Here is a 23,214-nt window from a genome sequence, read left to right as displayed (position 1 = left end):
GAAGAGCTTTGTGATTGTAGCAAAGGGCTGGTAGCTCTGAGAGTCCCACTGATGAGGTGTTTGTGTGGAAATCTCTTAGTGGGACCAAAGAGAGAAAAAGCCCTGGTCCTGATGCTGTGGGAGGGAAATGATTGAAGTGTGCTGTGAGGAACTGACTGGGAGATTTTCACACATTTTCCAGTCCTCCTTGGAACAACAGGAAGTTCCCAGCATATGGAAACAAAGGTTAAGTGTCCTATGGCACTCAGTGATGATGGTGCTGTGGCCCCACCACCTCCACCTCTTTGTAAAGGAACTAACTGTCATCTGAAGCTTCAAGTGGAACTAAGACTTCCTCCACTAGGTGGCAGTGTCTGATGAGAAAGTGTTAGTGGAGCTGGCCTGGAGTCAGAAACAGGAAGATGCAGGATTTGGGCTGAAATGGGGAAAAGTGGTTCGCACTAGTGCCTTAAAGCAAGAAGGTTGTAGGTTGAAGCTTGTTGGCCTTTCTGTGGAGGTTGGATGTTCTCCCACAGTCCAATGAAATGCTGCTTAGGTTCATTGGTGCTTCTAAATTGGCTGTAGGTGTGGATGTGAGAGAGTGCTTCTCTGTCTCTCTCTGTTGGCCCTGTGATGGACTGCTCACCTATGCAGGTGGACCACGCCTCTTGCCCTATGACAGCTAGGGCACAGGCTGCAGCCCTGTGAGCCTAAGCTGAATAAACAGTTAGCAAAAATGATCCATAGATGGCCTGAAATCCCCCAGTTAGCAGTTTGGTAGATAGCTATGACATGCTAATCCCATCCAGCAGCTGTATTCTACCTGTAAGCTGATCCCTGCTGAGCCAAAGCACTTTTTCATATACAAATTACAACCTTTAATAGAAACCTATTGGTCAGCATCTTATTAGCCTGCTGTTAGCTTCATTCCACAGAAAACTGAGAGAAACTAACAGAGTTGATAAAGAATAAAGAGAAATGTGCTGATTTAAAGCCTTTGAAGTGCTTCAGATGATCTCTGTCCACTTCTGTCCACTCATTCATTCATGTAAGCTTTCTAATGCAGCTTTGATCTTCACAGTCTGCTTCATGAAACTCATTCTAACCCTGAATGTCAGAGTGTTCCTCCTTCTCTTTCCCATCATTCATGCTGGCAGTGGAGGAGATTTGGATGTTGGACTGTGTTTTGGATGATGTGTGTATGTTTGTGTTGGACTGCTGTCTGTAAAGCAAACGCACATTTTGCTTTGGATTTCAGTGTCAGACAGACTTTAAGGTGGAATGAAGAGTTGGAGAGTTTCACAGTGAATTATCCAGTGGAGGATTTTTCTTCTTCTTTGAAGGTTTGAAATGTGAACATTGTTCTGCTGCAGTCAATGGACTAAACCAGAGAAGAAGAAAACAGACTTTACCATGAAGATCCTCAGTGTGGATCAGTATAATATCAGCCTGATGTCTGCAGTTTAGTGTCAGCACAACTTTCACATCATATTCATCTCAGCACAACTAAAACATGCTGACTGACCTCAGAGTTTCAAGTCCACATCCTGGACTCTCCAGGAAACCACACAGATGCTTCACTCCTGAATCCTGCAGCTTGTTGTTCCTGCTCAGCTCCAGCTGTCTCAGATGGGAGGGGTTGGACTTCAGTGCTGCTGCCAGATAATCACAGCTGATCTCTGACAAACCACAGCGACTCAATCTGTATAAAGAATGAAAGATGTAAGTTTATTAGACAAAGTGTGAGCTTGAAATCATTCAGTGTTTCATCATCTGTTCAGAGCTGAAGAAGGTTCAGAATGTAGAAGTTTAGAAAATGGAAACTCCAAACAGCTGACAGAGTTCATACGCCTTTGTCAGGGTCAAATTCAAGCAAGACCATGTGAAAATTAAAACACATCATCCTAGGTGAACTTAAACACCTTTGTTCCCCTTTTGTTAAGACATAGAAAAGTACACCACACAAAAATACTGCAAAAGGAAACGGTCGCCTTATATACATAGTGTATAAACTCAAAATGCACATTTCACTTCAAATTAAGATTAAGGCTTTGAACAGATCACATAGTTCAGTTCAACATATAAGACTTTAAGAATGCACAAGCATCTACTTAAAATCTATTTAATTTATCATCCATGATATTATTTTGTACAATTCCAATGTATTTTGTTCATCTCCCTTAAATAAACAGGCAGTCTTAAAGTATGAAATATTCATATACAAACACATATAAATGTGTGTACTGTCTCAGTGGCTGATAGTACCCCACAGGCCTCAGTGTGAGCTTGAAGACATTTATAATGTTTAAGTAGTTTAATGTGCAGGTGCTGACGATAAACACATTTTGAATGAAAGCCGGGGAACTTTGGTAGCACAGAAACAAGTGGCTATTCTTTGTGACTATATGGATCACTCACAATACCATTATTTCACACAAAGGCACCAAATTAATACTCAAAAAAGCTGCAGCAATACACACAAATATAAACAGTACTTGGTGACAACTTTGCTTTTAGCCTTTAACCCTTCTTGACTACTTTTGATGTGGCCTCTATATTTTACCTTTAAAAACAGTTTATCTTGCCAATCTGTTATTTTCTCATTTTGACCAACTGTATCAGCACAATTTATCTAAATTCAGACAAAATTTAAAATACAAGTAGAAAGTGATATTTTGACTGTAAAAACCACACACATGTTTAACGAATCATCTTCATAACTTGAAATGCAAATAGAGATTGTACATTTTTAAAAATACGCACACGTTTTGCAAACAACAAAGTTATATGGTACTATTTACCAAAAAATGCAGCCAAGGCTCAGACGTTTTTCATATAATCATTTCAAACTATTTACAGAACAATCAGGTGTCAAACAATAGTTTGTGTCACTCTAACACATATGAGAACAGCACAGGGATAAACCTGCAGGTCTGACAGCAGGTGTGTCACTCAGCGTTTACACTGCAATCTGCCTTTGTTGGCTTTAAGGCAGCAACTGTGACGATCACTAGTAGAACTGACACACAAAACAAAACAACAGCTACACACTAAATACACAAGACAACAAACTAACTTGAGACCAAACACGGTAAACGTCACAAATCTCTCACGTATCAAAACTCTCTCTCTCTTTCGCTCACTCGCTCTCTCTTGCCGGTCACTCCTAAAACTTCCCCCTTTTGCTAAACAACCAAATGTCATGTTTCCATATCATTTTTGATTGGTCGACATGGTACATTTTCCCACCTATAGGGCTTTGGAGCGTGATGTCACGGGAGATGGGCCACGCCCCCTTCCGCCATGACAGTAGGCCAGCCAAAGGATACCATTTCAGCTATGGATCGTACGTGTTGTGTTGTCGGTTGCAACGTTAGATCACACGATCGTGAAGGCAAGAAGCTGGATAACGGGCTCTCTTTTCATCGTTTTCCATCCTGGAGGCAACGTGAGGGATCCCATGTATCCGATATTACTAAACAAAGACGTCAGGCTTGGATTGCAGCGGTGAGACGAGGGGATATCGAGTTCTCTGCAATCCCCAGCTTTTTGTTGGTTTGCTCACGGCATTTTCTTTCCGGTGAGTTCTAAATTAATTCATATCACTCTTGAAAGGCTTTTAGTGTTATTTTCAACGTGCTGAGGTCATAGATAATGAGATAAAACATGCTAATGTGTGATGCTGCAGAACCACATCATGTCGACTGAGTAGCTTATGATTTGGCATTATTGCAGGCAAACCAGCATATGAAATGGATGTAACAAATCCAGACTGGGCACCAACACTGCACATGGGGCATGACGACATACCTGTATCAGACTCGGACCGGCACGCAAGGCGTACGCAACGGAAGCGAAAAAGAGCACCCATCGGAGGTAAACAACCCCCCCCCCCTCTAAAAACATACTAAATTGCTATCACTGTACACTAATCCGCACATAACTTCCAGATGAATCACACACCTGTCATTGGAATATTGGTGTACATTTACCTTATGTCTAATTTTATCTTACAGGCTTTCGTTATGCAGCTGCAGAGTCTGAAGGTGTGCCCCGTGCAGAAGTGATTGATGAAGATCTGACAGAAGACCAACAGCAAAATCACAATGTCATGGAGGCAGTGGACAGCAGTTGTGTTGGACAAGTGGAGGTTGAGGTACCAGCTGCAAATGTGGATATACTGAAGAAATGTAAACCTTTTAAAATGATGACAGATTACAAACTCTCAGCTGTGTCTGTAATCAAACCTCTGTAACTTTGCTTCACTTCAGCAGCATCAGCTCATGTTCACATGTTGATTCATGGTTTGCTTCAGTTTTTGATGGACTGCAGAATATTTTGAAGGTTATCTGCTATAAAAAGCCAGAACAGGAAAATCTGCTTCATGTGTTTCTGTTTGATCCTCAGTGACTTTGACACAAAGGCCTCTGCTGTGATGATCACACCTCTGATCAAGTCTCACAGTGTCAGCTTTGTTTTTATACATATGGATATGTGCTGATAAATGATCAGAGTTATAATATTTCCCACTGTCTGCTGTGTGCCGTGACCTTTGACCTGCTAAAGACAGTCAGCTGTGGATTATTCATTGTTGTGTCTGATACTTAGAACTGTGAGGAAGAACACTACACAGTTAATCAGGGTCCCCTCTCTCTGAATCAGGGAAGGTGGGCAGGCCGCGTGTGGGCCGCGGGCCATACGTTGAGTCTCACTGTTTGAAATGTGAACATTGTTCTGCTGCAGTCAATGGACTAAACCAGAGAAGAAGAAAACAGACTTTACCATGAAGATCCTCAGTGTGGATCAGTATAATATCAGCCTGATGTCTGCAGTTTAGTGTCAGCACAACTTTCACATCATATTCATCTCAGCACAACTAAAACATGCTGACTGACCCCAGAGTTTCAAGTCCACATCCTGGACTCTCCAGGAAACCACACAGATGCTTCACTCCTGAATCCTGCAGCTTGTTGTTGGAGCTCAGGTGCAGCTGTCTCAGATGGGAGGGGTTGGACTTCAGTGCTGCTGCCAGATAATCACAGCTGATCTCTGACAAACCACAGCCCCTCAACCTGTATAAAGAATGAAAGATGTAAGTTTATTAGACAAAGTGTGAGCTTGAAATCATTCAGTGTTTCATCATCTGTTCAGAGCTGAAGAAGGTTCAGAATGTAGAAGTTTAGAAAATGGAAACTCCAAACAGCTGAAGCCAACAGGAAGCAGCTTCAAACAAACACAACAAGAGAAAAAACTCTGAATGTTTCACATTAAAGTCGTACATTTATCACAAAGCTCAATTATGTGACAGACATTTCATCCCATGTCAGTTTGGCCTCATCCTGGGCAGAGAGATCCAGCACACACTCTGACCACAGGCCCAGGGGCCACGCACAGCTGGGCTCCATCCAAGAGACAGCAAACAAACCAACACAATAATAAAAAGCACCATGTGATCTTCTTACATCTTCAAGACAAACATAGTAAAAACATGAGCACATTTGTTTCCTGATAAAATGATGTGACAGGTAGAACAGAGTAAAGTGGTAGTGTTACTGTTAAGTCTAATTGTTGAATGTTGCCATTGTGTTTCTTAAATTTGTACAGTCTTAGTTCAAGCAGTAGGATCAAAGCCATTCCTTTGATCCTGGCCACCTCTCCAACCACTCTGTGCTGGGGGAGGTTTTATTGTAGATACATCCTATCTGAAAGATCTGTTTCTTTTGATGTAAACTTCCTGGGTTTACGACCCTTTGGTCAGCAGGAGGTAACACACACACACACACACACACACACACACACACACACACACACACACACACACACACACACACACAGTGCCTTGTCTATGTAACCAAAGGGGGTTGCAAGGGGAGGTGCTTGTAAACTATTGTTTGAGGATTGTCAATAAAAGGCAGCGAGAGGAGGCCACCATTGGGGTCATTGTCGTGCTGGACACAGACGAGGCCTCCTTGCGCAAGTAATGGATCGATCGACTGTCTTGTTTTCTTCATGATGAATAAGTCTCTAGAATTAGCGGGGCTTGTGGAAACACAGACCCAACAGTTACAGCCTTTCTCCCCTCTGCTGCCGAGGCTGTTAGTCTCTCCCAAACTCAGCTACAGGACTTCCAAATGAATGAAAGCAGCAGAAGTGGCTTTACAAAGGAAAGAGGAAGAGGAGAAGAAGAGGAGAGGGAGGCCACCCTGACCATCACTCCAGCTGAAAACATCACACTTCCATTAAAGTTGGTGAGGAAATGTTGAGCAGGATGAGCTGCTGGCTAATCTGGAGGCTGTAGCAGCAGCTCACAGTCACAGTGGATTTCCACTCATGAAAAGCTCTGGCTGCTTCATTTCTCATCTCATATCAGAGACTTTAATGCTTCACTGAAGCTGTACTGTGATGCTTCCATATCCCAGTGAGGCCTCCATAATGATTTCAGCTGTTCTGTACACACACTGTGTGCCCCTGTATGGCTCAAAGTCTCTGCAGCCTGTTTTTATCTGCTATCATCAGATCTTCATCATCCTCATTCACATCCCTCACACACTCTACAGCCTCATCAGCACTGACTTCATCGTCACTGACTGATGGAGCACAACATGAACCTGTGGAGGCTGAAACACTGTCCTGTCAAACATCTCCCCGTCACCACTCCACTTCTGTCAGCCTTTAAATGAACCCTGCTCAAGTCTGTCACTTCTGTTTGGAGCCAAAAGGAAAAACTGTTGTTCAGTCGTTTGGAAAGACAACATTTCTGAAAGCACTCAAACTTCTTCACATTTGTCTTCAGACACATCCTGAACATTTAGGAACTAAAGAAAGTTTCAAACATCAATCAAAGACCTGAAATATAGAAAAACAACAACAGCCGCAGTCAGTGAACTCACCTCAGAGTCTCCAGTCCACAGTTTGGACTCTCCAGTCCAGCACACAGAAGCTTCACACCTGAATCCTGGAGGCCATCATTCCAACTGATGTCCAGCTGTGTCAGATGGGAGGGGTTGGACTTCAGAGCTGAGGCCACAACTTCACAGTGAGACTCTGAGAGTCGACACGGAGTCAGTCTGTGATGATAGAAAATATAAAATGTGTTATTATAAAAGCAGAAAACCTGCATTATAAACACAGACTGAATGTATATGAAGACAAAACAGAGTGAGGTCATAATCTGATGAATCTGCTCTTCACATCTGTGCTTCAGCTCCTCTTACTGTGTTTGACATGACACAACGATTGAGTCTCTCTCAGACCTGCAGACTTTTAATGAGAATCTTTGTTTGGCTTTAATCTGCAGATGAAGGAGGAAGATGGTGTCACATTTAGGCTTCCATAATGTCCACAGTCTGTCACTGAGATCTGATCCAGAGTCAGAGTGAAGACACACATTTGGACTGTTTCCTGTTTTGACTCCAGAACATTTTGAATGAGTTCAGCTCAGTGAAGAGTTCCAGCTGGAAAGATGATCTCTGTTTGCTACCTGCTGTCAGGTACGACTGTTCACGTCCACACGCAGGAAAAACCTGCTGACTGTTACCAAACGGAGCAGAAATCTCATCACTGGACAATAATGATGAATGAACTCAGAGCTGCTGATATCAGATCTGATTTCAGGGGAACTAAACACAGAAATGATTGGCTCATTTTAGCTTTCTGAGCCATTATCTGCTGGTGTGTCGCTAGTTGGCAGAAAATGATTTGTATTCCTGTTCAGGGCTTCAGTGTTTATGAGTCCAGATCCAGGTGACAGCAAGTCAAAATGATGTTACCTGTCTGTGTCCAGCAGCAGCCTGTATTCACTTTGAATATTGTTATAACCTGACATGGATCAGTTTGTCTTTGATTGGTTTGTAAATGTCACTGTTTCCATTGGACCTGAGTGACGTACAAAGACAGAGAGGGAGAGAAAGGAGAGAGAGGATGGAGACAGCAAAGAGAGAGCAAACACAAACAGGTGAGAGTGGACAGGTGACCAAGGTCAGCAACCAATCAGAGAGCTTCTGTTTGACCCACAATCACTGATGATGACTGCACATAACCAAGCAGTGTGTTACTCTGATATCAAATATGGATCCTGCTCTTATAATAATGATCATCAGATGATATTATTGTGTTATTTTGTAGCTGAATACGATGTTTGTGTGATTATCAGTGAAAGAAGCAGTGAGGAGAACAATGTTCTGGACATTTTCCAGTCTGGTTTCCGCAAATTGCACTCCACTGAAACCGCTTTGCTTAAAGTGTCTAGTGACATTCTGATGGCAGCAGACTCTGGAGAGTACACTGTTCTGGTTATGTTGGATCTCAGCTCTGCTTTTGATACTGTTGATCACAGCATCATGATAAATAGGCTGAAGGACTTGTTTGGGATTACTGGCGTTGTTTTAAAATGGTTTATGTCATATCTATCTGAGAGATCCTTTACTGTCTGTATAAATCATGTGCTGTCGGAAACATCAGTTCTGTCTTCTGGGGTACCTCAAGGATCTGTTTTAGGTCCTATTCTCTTTTTGCTGTATATCCTCCCTCTAGGCCACATTATCAGATGTTACAATAACATTTCTTATCATCTCTATGCTGATGACATTCAGTTGTACTGTTCTTTCAAAGCTTCTGAGTTGTATAAATTGTCTTGTTTAAATAATTGTCTGTCAGAAATCAAACAATGGTTAAATGACAATTTCCTTCAGTTAAATGCAGATAAAACAGAAACTTTGATTATTGCACCTGATCACATGCTCTCAGAAATTAGGCAGCATATCAGTTTTTTAGACCCTTCATTTCAGTCGAGTCTCAGAAACTTAGGTGTTATATTTGACAGTTCGATGTCTCTTGAGAAACACTCTAAACAACTTGTCCGGAACTGTTTTTATCATCTAAGAAACATTTCTAAACTCAGGCTACTGGTGTCAAAGGCAGAACTTGAGATGATTATTCATGCTTTTATCTCTTCTCGTTTGGATTATTGTAACGGTCTTTTTACGTGTCTTAACAAATCAGCTCTGGATCGCCTTCAGTCTGTACAGAATGCAGCGGCAAGACTTTTAACTGGTACAAACAAGAGGTCACACATTACTCCAGTTTTGGCTTCTCTTCATTGGTTGCCTGTAAATTTTAGGGTTCATTTTAAAATTTTAGTTGTAACTTTTAGAGCTCTGCATGGTGAAGCTCCCCAGTATATCTCTGACCTGTTGAAACCTCATGCTTCATCCCGAGCACTTAGGTCTTCAGGTCAGAGGCTACTGGTGGTCCCACGTACTAGGTTTAAAACACGTGGGGATCGGGCTTTTCAGGCACTGGCACCTAGGCTGTGGAACTCTCCGCCGTTGTCTTTACTACTGTGTCTAGACTCTACTGACTCCTTTAAAAAGCAGCTGAAGACATTTTTATACAAACGGGCTTTTAATTAATTTAATTAATTTTAACTTGTATGTCTGATCTTACTGTAAAGCACTTTGTGATTTTTATCTGTGAAATGTGCTATATAAATAAATTTTACTTACTTACTTACTTACTTACTTACTAGGATGGAGAGAGAGAGAGGACAGAGGGTGAAGTTAGAAACACTAAAAGGATTTTTCATGGATTTCATGGATGATTTGAGTGATTTCCAGCAGGACACTTAAACATGTCAGTGGACGTCCTAAAGAACATATTCACTGATATGAAACGTGTCATTGAACAGGATTAATATCAGTGGAAACATGGTGGAAACAGCTGTGACTGCATGGATGTGACACACTTCAAATCTGTTCTCCACTCTTGGATTTGGGATCCATGGAGCTGCTGCTGAGTCTGTACAATAAAGGAATGGTGTGGAAGGTTGCAGCGTACGGACACAAACACTTTGTGGTTACAATCTGATTTTATTTTCAACATTAAACTACTAACCTACACTGATCAATGATGTTAATGATCACATCTGGACTCACCCAGCCTTTCTGCAGTTCCTCACAGCTGGAATCAGTCTCTGTCGTCCCTGCTCTGATGTGTTGTACTTCTGCAGGTCCAACTCATCCAGAACCTCCTCTGACATCTGCAGCATGAAGGCCAGAGCTGAGCACTGGATCTCAGAGAGTTTCTTCTCTGATCTGTTCCCTGACTTCAGGAACTCTTGGATCTCCTGATGTACTGAGAGGTCGTTCATCTCCATCAGACAGTGGAAGATGTTGATGCTTCTGTCAGGAGAGATTTCATCACTGTTCATCTCCTTCAGGTTGTTGATGACTCTCTGGATGGTTCCTGGACTGATCTCTGTCTGACCCAGCAGACCTACTAAGAGTCTCTGGTTGGACTCCAGACAGAGGCCATGAAGGAAGCGAACAAACAGGTCCAGGTGGCCATTTTTACTCTGGAGGGATTTCTCCATGGCTCTCCTCAGAAATACATCAAGTGATTGGAGATCTTTGTTATCAAAAACACTGAAAATCCTCTTGATTAAAGATTCTGATTTTAGAAACATCTTCAGCACCTCTGTCTTCCTGTTGGTGTGACAGTGGAACATGTAGACAGCAGCCAGAAACTCCTGAATGCTCAGATGAACAAAGCAGTAGACTGGTTTCTGGAAGATCACACACTCTCTTTTGAAGATCTCTGTACAAACTCCTGAGTACACCGAGGCCTCTGTCACATCCAGACCACACTGCTCCAGGTCTTCTTGGTAGAACATGATGTTTCCTTTCTCCAGATGTTCAAACGCCAGCCTCCCCAGCTTCAGAAGAACTTCCCTGTCAGCCTTCGTCAGCTCCTGTGAACTCGTCTCATGTCCCTCATGGTACTTGTTCTTCTTCCTCTTTGTCTGAACCAGCAGGAAGTGTGAGTACATGTCAGTCAGGGTCTTGGGCAGTTCTCCTCTCTGCTCTGTAGTCAACATGTGCTCCAGAACTGTAGCAGTGATCCAGCAGAAGACTGGGATACTACACATGATGTGGAGGCTCCTGGATGTCTTCATGTGGGAGATGATTCTGCTGGACAGCTCTTCATCACTGAATCTCCTCCTGAAGTACTCCTCCTTCTGGGCGTCAGTGAAGCCTCGTACTTCTGTTAGCCTGTCAACAAATGTAGGAGGGATCTGATTGGCTGCTGCGGGTCGGGAAGTTATCCAGACGAGAGCCGAGGGAAGCAGATTCCCCTGGATGAGGTTTGTCAGCAGCTGGCTGACTGATGACTTCTGTGTGACATCAGACAGCAGCTTCCTGTTGGTGAAATCCAATGAAAGTCTGCTTTCATCCAGGCCGTCAAAGATGAACAAAAGCTGAGAGACAGCCAGCTTCTCTGCTGTGACCTTCTGTAATGTTGGATGGAAAACATGGAGCAGCTCCAGAAGACTGTACTGCTCATCTCTGATCAGGTTCAGCTCCCTGAATGAAAGCAGAACCACCACACTGACATGTTGGTTCTCCAAGCCCTCTGCCCAGTCCAGAGTGAACTTCTGCACTGAGAAGGTTTTTCCAACACCAGCCACGCCGTTGGTCAGAACCACTCTGACGGGTCTCTGTTGGTCAGGTAAGGCTTTAAAGATGTCCTGGCACCTGATTGGAGCGTCATGGAGGGCGTCCATCTTGGAAGCTGTCTCCAGCTGCCTCACCTCATGTTGGGTATGAACCTCTTCACTCTGTCCCTCTGTGATGTAGAGCTCAGTGTAGATCCTGTTGAGGAGGGTTCTACTTCCTGTTTCATCACTTCCTTCAGTCACACGTTCACATCTCCTCCTCAGACTGATCTTATGTTCATCTAAAACCTCCTGCAGACCAACATCTGCTGAAAGAAAGAAAAACAATGAGACTAAAGAGAAAGAAAACTCTTCAATGTCTGAACAACACAAGAAGTCCAGTTTTCAGAAATGAGTCCATCAGCAGACAGATGTTCAGTCTTACTTTGTACACAGCTGCTCTGACTGGCTGTCTGCAGTCCAGCTCTGCTTCTGGATCTTTCTCCACACTGTGCAGAAGCTCTGATGGTGACACAGAAAAGTCAAAGTGGAGATACTTCTGTCCACCTTTGATTAGACTCATTATAAAAAGGAAACAAAGTTTGAACACAGTCATGTTTCCAGTTCACTGACTTACATTTATTCCATGGACACTCACTCTAACCTGAAGCACAGCTACAACCCAACATTGTTGAGGCCTCATCTCCTCCTTTCCTGACTGTAGAGGTTAAATATGCAACAACCAACAAATAAAAGAATTTGGTTCATTTCAAAGAAATTCACACGGTGACCAAGTAAAGTAACCGTAGTAAAGGAGACAACATCCCGTTGATGGTGGGATTATTTGAAAGATTTGCTTTAGTCACGTCACCAAATGCAGTTGAACCACCCGTGGATCCATGTTTGACCATTCTACCACTCTGAGCTCTGCTTTTGAATCATTTTATTATTATCATCATTCATTTATTCATTCTTTGGAGGGGGGCTATTTCCTAATGCCGCCCTAATAAGCTGATGTTCAAGGGGAAATATAACAGAAACTCTTTCAGTGTTATTCATTAATAAATTAACAGATAAACTGTGAAGAAGAAAAAACTGAGATTTAAAGGAGAGAGTGAGAAACTTGATCATCCATCCTCATAATACATGTTTATCAGTATCTGCTGTGACCATACTGCAGTAATAACTACAAGTCTACATTTCTGTGACTGTTGATCAATCACAGCAGGAATCTGAGCTCATCTCTGCACACAGAGCAGCTTCAGCTCTGGGATAAACTGCTCGCTTCACGTCCTTCTCAGCTCACAGACACTCATCCTGATATTTTCCTTTAACATTTGATGGTATAATTCATCTGAGTTTACACTTTATCTGCATGAATACAGAAAAACAGACCCAAACACCAGAAACCATCAGTTTCACCATGTAGAATATATTGTTGTTTCCTTTTAATTCAGAGAAAAACTCTGATTTGGATTTTCTCTGTTCTCTTTGCCACAGCCCATCCCAGCAGCAGCTGAAGCAGCTGACTGTCACAACACTGAATAACACTTTAGGAGGAATTTCAGAGGTCAGTAAAGCTCCAGTTTCAACATCAGTTAATTAATCATAGTTCATCATAAATGTGAACCTGGCTGGCACACATGTTAATATTAGCCATTTAAATATTAGCAGTTAGCTGAGGCCACAAGAAGAAGAGGCCCTAGAAGAACAATGGATGATAAGATTAGATTTTCAAGACTAGGCAGAGACGTGTTTTCCTTTACTGTCTCTTACAGAGGAGGGAGCAGATACCAGACGAGGTCACGGAGGTACGGGGAGGATTCGCAGCAGACAGCAAGACTGCCACGTCCATGCGAGAGAGCGATGGCTACGATAATCTCTGTTTTTGTCTCCCTATATAATGTTGTACAGCCCATGTGAGGGTTATCCTCTCTGCGAACCAGATGCTTGATTTCACACAGAGGTCCACCAACTGAATTTGATCAGTTATGGAACGATTTACCTCGACAGGCTCCTTCACTCGCTGCTTTTAAACCTCCTTTAAAACACACTTTTACTCCCTGACCTTTGACCCAGTGTGACATGTTGACTCACTACCTCAGACAGCTTAAAAATAGTCTTTTTGTTTTTTGGTGCTGCCTAAAAGAACCGTAAAATATCTGTCCTATATACAGTTATGTTCATATATTTTTGTGCTACATCAGGAAACTCAAAAACATAGTTTTTAATATTTTAATCCTTATTTTTAAAACTTTTTTTGTCATTTTTCTGAATAACACTTTAGGAGGAACGTCTTGATGCATTCTCAATCATCCAGGAAAGTAAATCTCCAAAAGTTGATTCTCTTCATCTGGACGTAGCGTAAATGTGTCCCAGCTGGACTTTTGTCAAAGCTGGAAAGGCTCCTAAAGAAAGTTCCAGTCGATCCAGGAGAGAAGGACAACCGCTGCCTAAGAGAAAACCTGTAGCTATCCCATATGTGTCAGGAGTGTCGGAGCAGCTGAGTCGCATTTTTTCTAAACACCGGGTCTCTGTGGCTTTTAAACCCCAAAACACGCTGCGCCAAAAACTGGTCCACCCCAAGGATCGGGTCCCCCGACACAAACAGAGTAACATAGTGTACGCTGTTAAGTGCAGGAGGATTGGCAGGATTTATACATCGGGGAAACCAAACAACCTCTGGCTACAACACAGAAGAGCCACCTCGTCAGGCCAGGACTCTGCAGTCTATTTACACCTACAGGCCAGTGGACACTCTTTCAATGATGAGGATGTAACATCCCGGACAGGGAGGAACGCTGGTTTGAAGGCGGAGTCAAGGAGGCCATTTACGTGAAAAGGGAAAGACCATCTCTGAATTGAGGAGGGGGCCTAAGGGTACATCTGTCACCATCTTACATGCTGTGATTGCAGCCATTCCCCAACTCTCTGTGAATGGGACTCATGACCATTGATCAGTGGTTGTTGATCAATGGTCATGAGAATTGCATAATTAAGATTAAGGAACTGACCTCACAGCCCATTGTTCCTTCAGTGGGCTGGTTTCAGTCATCATGCAAATGTCCTGTTTATAAGATTGAAACCTGCAGTCAGCTGAGACTGAAGGAGTCACCTGGATGAGAGACGAAATGTTTCTCCCACTAAACGCTACGAACAGATGAACAGAATCAACTTTTGGAGAAAGAAGTTGAATCAGTATTTCAGCTTTAAGAGGGTATTTTAACACAAACATCAGTCCTTCTACTTAAGTATGTTTGACACTTTGTTTACACCTAAATTAACTTTACTGTTAACCAGTTTTCATGTTTCTGTAATCCACCAGTGTGCTCATGCTTTTTTAAGTGAAAACATATTTTTAATGATCAAATATAATTATGTTTGTTATTTGTGGATTTTAAATGTCCTTGACAGAGACAGATGATGATCATTATCCTGCACTGTGGTCTCAGGTTTGGTCGAGCTAGCACAAAGAATGGCTATGTTGAACTTCCTCCTGGGATCTACACTAAGAAGTGAGTCCAACATTAGCAGGGTCTCTTTCCTTTATCTGGATTCACTTTAGCATTCACAGTCACGTGAAGCTTGTTATTAACTCGATAAGTCAACCCAGGGTTTCAGCTGAGCGCTCACATGAAACACATGGTGTTGGCAGCATCTGATCAATCATATTCATGGAGACGTGTATCAGCAACAGAGCAGCTGAGTTTGCAGAAGGAAGTCAAACTAAACCACAGGAACAATATGAGGAGATTACACACATAATAAAATACTAGCAGTAACACAGCTGCTGCAGACAAATCAGTCGTGTGATCGTGTGTGAGAGGAGAAGGACTGTAAAGGAGTTTGGTGTTAAAAGCTCTGTATGAATGTGGGAGACTTTGAAGGGCTTTAAAAAGGCCAATATAAAATAAAAGGCAGCAAAATTGCTGACTGTGAAAGTCACCAGACTTATCAGAGCTCTGTGATTAAGACCTGTAAGAACACCTGTTTGTACTTGTTGGCATTATATCAAACACACACGTATATTAAGCCTTTGTTTGAACTCTGGTTGAATTTGTTACTTTCAGACTGTGAAACATCACAGAGGCTGCAGCTGCAGATCTTTTATTCACCTGGAAATTTACTTTAAATGTTAGATGGAAAATGTATTGCTCAGTTTAACCAAAGTAAGAACAAGAATCCATAAACCTTCATAAAGACAAACATCTCCCAGAACATTGAGCTGCTGAAGTGTCACTGAAGGGAAAAACTATTTGTCCTCCTCCATCCAGCAACACCTGAAACACCTGAGTGGAAGCTCCTCCCTACACTGTGTTTGAAGCAAAGCACAAAGGAGACACCTGCTGGAGCAGCTGGAGTCCTACAGACACTCAGCCTCTTCACTACACAAACACCTCCTACAACATCCACTCTTTCCACTCTGACTGCTGTGTTTGTGGAAACACTCCAACACACACCGCTTCACATACCAACATAGAAATGTGTGAAAAAGAGCTGAGCTGATATTAAACATGAGGATTTATTCAAAAATACAGAGTCAGGAACAACATCTAGACACACATTACCTCTCAGCAGCAGAAGAACAGCCTTTAAAGTTTGCACCAACACCCTTCGACCTGTTGCTCTTTAAGGAAACACAGCTGGGTTCAGGTCCAGGAGATTCTGGCCTCTTATTGATCCTAAAAGAAAAACAATAAATGTCACAGCTTCATGAGACAGGAAGGAAAAACTGGAAATATTAAATTAAAGACATGATGAACAATCTCATAAAAATAATGTACTTACTCTTTGTTACATAACAATCTTTTGTTAAAGTTTACAGCAGCATCCTTCGACCTGTTGCTCTTTAAGGAAACACAGCTGGGTTCAGGTCCAGGTTCTGGATTAGTTTCAGGGTTATGTCCAGCTGAGCCTGGTACGCCCCACAGCTCTGGGCTTTAAAACAACACACACAGAGGTATGAGTGTGAATAATGATGGAGCAGTGATGTGAGTGCTGAGCTGTGACATGGAGAAGAGTCATGGACAGTTAGAGATGGTCATCTCACCTCTGAGCTTTGGTCTGGCTCTCATGTTCCCCACACAGAGTGCTTTTAGAGGGAGGGACTCCCTCCTCTCTGTCCTCACACTGATCCATGCTGCTCAGTTCACATCAGCTCACACACACTTTCTACCTTCACCTGCAGAGGAAACACAAATCATTCATGTGCACATCAACTGAGAGCTGCAGAGGTCGTGTCTGATGTGTTGGACTAACATCCATCTGAGACGCAGCTTTCATCAGTTCACTACAAAAAGTGTCACAGAGCCCAGTTCAGCCTCCAAATCCTCCATTACTGTAGTCCTACAAAGCAGCAGGTCAAACATGGCTGCAGAGAGCAGCTTTATGTCAGTAACCATGTCCAGGACCGAGCTGACTGCTTACAGAGTTCATACTCTAACTGCTAGCTGCTCTGCTAGCTAAGCTAACTCAGTAACAGTGACTCTGACAGCAGTTACTGTGGAACAGCGGCCGAGCTCAGGACACATTCAGTGTGTTTAGTCTGAGTCCTGGACTCTGATTCAATGGATTCAATCCAGCTCAGAGTTTCATGTGTTCATCAGAATAAAATACATGTACTAATATAACAGAAGTAATGCTCTGAATGCAGGACTGTAATGGAGGATAAATAAGGCTTTTACAGCCTGAAAGAAACATTCAGTTCATATATTTGTAGACAGTGAAGCAGTTTTTAATACTGCAGCTGTTTCCTTCACCTGTGTGTGTGTGAGCCACACCTTCATGTGCTGCTTTAGAAATATGTGGTCTGACTGCTCAGACTGAGTCTAGGAGGAAAGTTCACACGCTGGAGAAAGTTTTGTTCCTAACTTTGTCAGAGTTCGGCTCCAAAGACAAAGAAGACGGAGCTCACAGTCTGTAGATGGTCCTCAGTGTGTGTGTGAAGCACACAGGAGTGTGTTTATGTCAGCAAATCAGTGTGTGTGAAGAGTCTGAGGGAGTGTGTGAATGAGACTCAACACTGAACAGTCCAAGAAAAGCGTCTGGATTTCTTTAAGTTTAACTTAAAGAAGTCCAGACGCTTTTCTTTTTGTCTCCATAATGTCTCCATAATGCTGCAATGTTATCTGCCCCAGAAACACTGTGCAGAAGCTCTGATGGTGACACAGAAAAGTCACAGTGGAGATACTTCTGTCCACCTTTGATTAGACTCATTATAAAAAGGAAACAAAGTTTGAACACAGTCATGTTTCCAGTTCACTGACTTACATTTATTCCATGGACACTCACTCTAACCTGAAGCACAGCTACAACCCAACATTGTTGAGGCCTCATCTCCTCCTTTCCTGACTGTAGAGGTTAAATATGCAACAACCAACAAATAAAAGAATTTGGTTCATTTCAAAGAAATTCACACGGTGACCAAGTAAAGTAACCGTAGTAAAGGAGACAACATCCCGTTGATGGTGGGATTATTTGAAAGATTTGCTTTAGTCACGTCACCAAATGCAGTTGAACCACCCGTGGATCCATGTTTGACCATTCTACCACTCTGAGCTCTGCTTTTGAATCATTTTATTATTATCATCATTCATTTATTCATTCTTTGGAGGGGGGCTATTTCCTAATGCCGCCCTAATAAGCTGATGTTCAAGGGGAAATATAACAGAAACTCTTTCAGTGTTATTCATTAATAAATTAACAGATAAACTGTGAAGAAGAAAAAAACTGAAATTTAAAGGAGAGAGTGAGAAACTTGATCATCCATCCTCATAATACATGTTTATCAGTATCTGCTGTGACCATACTGCAGTAATAACTACAAGTCTACATTTCTGTGACTGTTGATCAATCACAGCAGGAATCTGAGCTCATCTCTGCACACAGAGCAGCTTCAGCTCTGGGATAAACTGCTCGCTTCACGTCCTTCTCAGCTCACAGACACTCATCCTGATATTTTCCTTTAACATTTGATGGTATAATTCATCTGAGTTTACACTTTATCTGCATAAATACAGAAAAACAGACCCAAACACCAGAAACCATCAGTTTCACGATCAACGGGAAGTGGCTCAAACGTCACAGTTTCATAACGTCACCCTGAACTCCACTCACGGAGTTTCTGTCGCCATTGTAGTTTTTAAAGTCCCGTGATAAAGGCGGGTCTTTCTGTGAATCCGCACGCTCATTGGCTAATAGCTCGAGATTGACACATCGTTATCCAATGAGCGTGCGGGAACTTCCGACATAAAGTTGTTTCCTTTGAAAAACCAAAGTCTGATTATTTTTGCCTCCACTGACGGAGCCTGTTGTTCCCGCCACAGAGACACAGTAATGTCAGAGCGGTGTTAACACTCACCCTGCCTCAGCACAGCTCTCACTCTCCTCCTGCTCTCTCACACTAAACGGAGGCTCAGCTAAACTCACTTCCTCTCTACTTACAGGAAACCAGCGCTCAGAGGAGCCGACCGGCCTCACATTTCACCCACAGACACGAACAGCGTGGAATTATTTTATGTCATAAGAAGAAACATATTCATGTTAACACTCACCTGCCTCAGCTCCACCTTCCTCCTCCTGCTTTCACTTTCACTGCTGCTCCCTAAACACAGAGGATGCTGGGACTTGTAGTTGTTTCCTTCTGGTGCGGTCTTCCTCTTTGTTTGTTTGTGTTTGTGTTCAAGTTATTTCGATCAAGTAAACATCAACAGAACACGTGAAGCCACACAGAGTTTGTATGTCGAGGTGGGTAGGAGGGTTTGAGGGTTTGGGGAGGGGTCAGAGGGAAGAGGTCTCTCAGTCTTGACAATCCACATTGATGGCATTGCATCTTTCAGCGTGTTTGTGGGTCGATTTGGATGCTCCAGGTGTGAGAGCAGCCACTCAGCCTCTGCTGCAGATGTGTGTCACAAGTTCATCTAGTAGTGAGACGGTGGCGCAAGATGGCGAGTTGAGCAGTCGCACGAATTAGGAGCTCGTTGAACTTGTCCCAGAATTTACTTTGTGTTCGTTATTGTTTCCACTCGAAAGTAGTAAAATGACTGCCCCAAGTATAGTTAAACCTGCTAAATTCAAACTCGACCTCAAAAAACAAGAAACAACATCGCCATGTGATGGAAAGGAAGACAGCAGAGAAGGAACGGATCATGACTACGTAGAAAAAACCTTGAAAAAAGAGTGGACGAGCAGCTAGCTGACCTGAGTGTGCAATGCAAGCAAGCTAGTACGATGCTAGCCAGCCTAGCCAAAGCGGTTCAGTTCAACTCGGAGGAGGTGAAAGAATGTAAACAAAAGGTTAAAGAGTTGGAGAGACGAAACGAGCAGTTGACCAAAGATAACTACGATCTCAAGGAGAGAGTGTGAGAGCAAGAAAGGTACAAAATGAGGTGGTGCCTCCGGATTAAAGGATTAGAAGAGAAAAGAGATGAAGGTGTCAGATCGCTGGTTATTGGAATTCTTGGCAAGATCGCACCTGATATGATATCAAAGCTTGAAGAATCTGTGGATGTGGTGCATAGAGTTGGGAAGAAGATTGAGAACAAGGTCCGACATATCATCATTCTGTTTGCTCTGAGACACGCGAAAGAGGAGATTTGGCGTCGCACCAAAGATTCGGCTGTCTGTAAGAACGGGGGTTTCCACTTCGCTGAGGTACTGCCGCGGGAGGACTGGGAAGAGAGGAGGCGGCTGTGGCCGCAAATTGAACAAGCCAGACGGGCTGGGAAACGGGCCTTTTTCCGGGGTCCTCATGGATACATCGAAGGACGGAGGATCATCGATGTTGAATGAAAGACTTGATGTAAGACTGTATACAGTGGAATATTATTAATGGGACAAAAGAGTTCTACTTAAAGTTAAAGGTTATTAGTCACTGAGTTGGTGACAAGTGTTACAATTTAAACTCATGTTTATATATTTTTCTTTTCTTTTTAAAAAAAAAGTTATTTTCTTAGCATATTCTTATTATGGTTCACTCAAAAATTTCTTTTGGTTCATTAAACGTTCGGGGTTTGAAGGAAATTGTTAAGAGAAAGGCACTTTTTTTATTTTGCAAGGGGCAAAAATGTCACTGTCTGTTTTTACAAGAGACTCACTCTGTGGATGCCGATGTTACCTTTTGGGCTAATCAGTGGGGAGACAAGATTCTTTTCAGTCGTGGATCTAACAGATCTGGAGGTGTGGCGATTTGTTTTAATAAGTTCCCAGGGGAGATTATAACATATAAAGCTGATAGTGAGGGTCATTGGTCAACTGCAGCTTGAAGAGCGAAGGTATATTTCTAATTGTTACAAATCTTTATGGACATAATAACGAAGGTCAAAATAAACGTCTATTGGAAAATCTAACAAATGTTATTTCAGAGTTTAAAGTTATGTACCCCACAGATTACATCCTAGTAGGAGGAGACTGGAACATGACCTCAGATGAATGGATGGACAGATGGCCTCCTCGCTTAGGAAGGAGGCAACAGAATAACATTATTGAGAACTTTTCTAGTGATAATAATTTTACAGACATTTGGAGAAGTTTGAATCCTGGAGTTAAGAATTATTCATGGTTTAAACCTAATGGAGAAAGCAGGTCAAGAATTGATTATTGGTTAGTGAGCGATGACATTTTGAGGTGTACTTCACCATCTAAAATCTCCAAAGCACCCCTATCTGATCACTGTTTCATTGATCTTGTCTTAGAACCAACAAGGATGAAACGTAGTAGCAGGGGATATTGGAAATTTAATGCCAGCCTTTTAAATAAGGACAAGTATTGTGATAAAATTAGACATAAAATTACAGATATAAAAAATGATGACTCAGTAGTGGGTAATATACAGAAATGGGAACTTATTAAATTCAAAATCAGAGAATTCACTATAAAATTCTGCAAAGAACTGAACAGGGAAAAACGGGAATATGAAAGTAATTTACTTCGTGAAATAACTCAGTGCTGTAGTAAAGAAAAACTAAACGTGCAAGAAAAGAATAAATTGATGGAGTTACAAACTAAATTAGACGATCTTTACCTAGAGAAAGCCCAGGGTGCCTTTATAAGATCGAGAGCCAAGTGGATTGAGGCAGGTGAAAAGAACTCATCATATTTTAGTAAGCTGGAAAAGTGCAGACAGCAGAGAAATCTAATCTCAAGCTTGTTGATAAATGGGACTGAATGTAAAGATTTCAGAAAGATTGAAAAGGAAGTCTTCACTTTTTATTCCAAATTGTACTCCTCAGAATATTCAGCAGCTGATTCTGATAGTTTCTTTGATAAGATTCATAATCTCATCCCATGTATTGACAAGCCGTTCAAAGATCTGTGTGATTCAGAGCTTAAAATTGAGGAACTGGATTTGGTGGTCATGAAAATGGCATTAAACAAGTCCCCAGGGACAGATGGACTCACTACTAATTTTTATCAATTCTTCTGGAAGGACCTAAGAACTTTATTGTTTGATGCATTAAAGGAATCGATAGAGAAAAAAGAAGTGATGCCGAGCATGAAACAAGGGCTGATAACCCTGATCCCTAAATCGGGTAAGGATAAAAGAATTTTAGACAATTTAAGACCCATCACCTTACTAAACACTGACTATAAGATCCTGTCTGGAGCTGTAGCTGAGAGGCTAAAGAAAGGCATCTCAAACATTATCAGTGAAACACAATCAGGTTTTTTGAAAGGAAGACTAATTCATAACAATATTAGGCTGGTTTTGGATCTCCTTGAATACAGTGAATTAATCCAAGAGAGAGGGTACATCCTGTTCTTGGATTTTTACAAAGCATTTGACTCAGTTGAACATACGTTCATATTAAAAACTCTGCAGTCTTTTGGTTTTGGAGAGGAATTTATCAATGTTATAGAGATGCTATATAATGACATTAACAGCTCTGTTTTGCTAGAACATGGTACATGTTCAAGGTTTGAGGTTAATAGAGGGATAAGGCAGGGATGTAGCAGCTCACCACTTCTGTTCATCATGGTTGCTGAGCTGTTGTCTATTTTGATTAACAACAGTCACATTAAGGGGTTAACTGTGATGGGTGAACAGATAATAATCAGTCAGCTGGCAGATGATACCACCCTGTTTCTAAAAAATGAGGACCAGATTCCTTTAGCCTTGCAGGCGATCAACCATTTCTCCAAAGCTTCTGGCCTACAGCTGAATATTAATAAATGCAAAATTCTAGCTCTGCATGAGTGTCCCCTGCAAGCAATAAATAATATGCAGATCAAAAAAGAGGTGAAGTATCTGGGCATTGTAATTTGCAAGGATAAGACATCAACAGAAAATAAGAATATCTGTACCAATATAGAAAAGTGTAAGTCGATTTTAAACATGTGGCTGCAAAGGGACATAACTCTGTTTGGGAGAATCTTGCTAACCAACATGGACAGTCTGTCCAGACTCATCTATCCAGCCTTTTCTCTGCCCATACCTCCAAAACTAATTAAATCTATAAATACTCTTAATTTTAGGTTCATATGGAGGAACAAATGTCATTATATAAAGAAAAATGATGTGATTAAGAATTATGAAGAGGGTGGGGCTAATGCCACTGACTTTGATGTTATGAATGGTGTACTAAAATTGAAATGGTTAAGATCTTTCATTAGGAACAAAAATTCCTTTTGGAACATTATTCCCAATGTGATTTTTGGCAAAATGGGTGGAATAGACTTTTTGTTACGTTGTGACTTTGATTGCAGTTCGTTACCTGTTAAACTCTCAGCTTTCCATCAGCAGGTCCGTCTCTACTGGAAATTAATCTATAAACATAGCTTTACTCCTCACAACACCCCTATATGGA

At 41.9% G+C, this 23,214-nt stretch overlaps 1 protein-coding gene across 1 annotated transcript; it reads right to left on the bottom strand.

Annotated features, from left to right (window-relative positions):
• Positions 1–7,148: 7,148 nt before the first annotated feature.
• On the bottom strand, positions 7,149–18,993 carry LOC146581218 (protein NLRC3-like). Its single transcript, XM_085267562.1, has 7 exons — positions 18,964–18,993; positions 16,461–16,592; positions 16,199–16,348; positions 15,979–16,092; positions 11,856–11,932; positions 9,912–11,739; positions 7,149–7,854 (listed from the first exon to the last, which is right to left on the bottom strand). Exons 2-7 carry the CDS (start codon positions 16,547–16,549, stop codon positions 7,791–7,793), a joined length of 2,322 nt encoding a protein of 773 aa, XP_085123688.1. The 5' UTR covers positions 16,550–16,592; positions 18,964–18,993; the 3' UTR covers positions 7,149–7,790.
• Positions 18,994–23,214: the final 4,221 nt, after the last annotated feature.

Source organism: Mchenga conophoros, linkage group LG3, assembly GCF_057382185.1.
Source record: "Mchenga conophoros isolate Kocher_MC1m ecotype Shallow Benthic linkage group LG3, M_conophoros_male_GT1.1, whole genome shotgun sequence".
Taxonomy (NCBI): Eukaryota; Metazoa; Chordata; class Actinopteri; order Cichliformes; family Cichlidae; genus Mchenga; species Mchenga conophoros.
The sequence above is the reverse complement of the archived record's forward strand: the minus strand, read 5'-3'. Positions and strand labels throughout refer to the sequence as shown.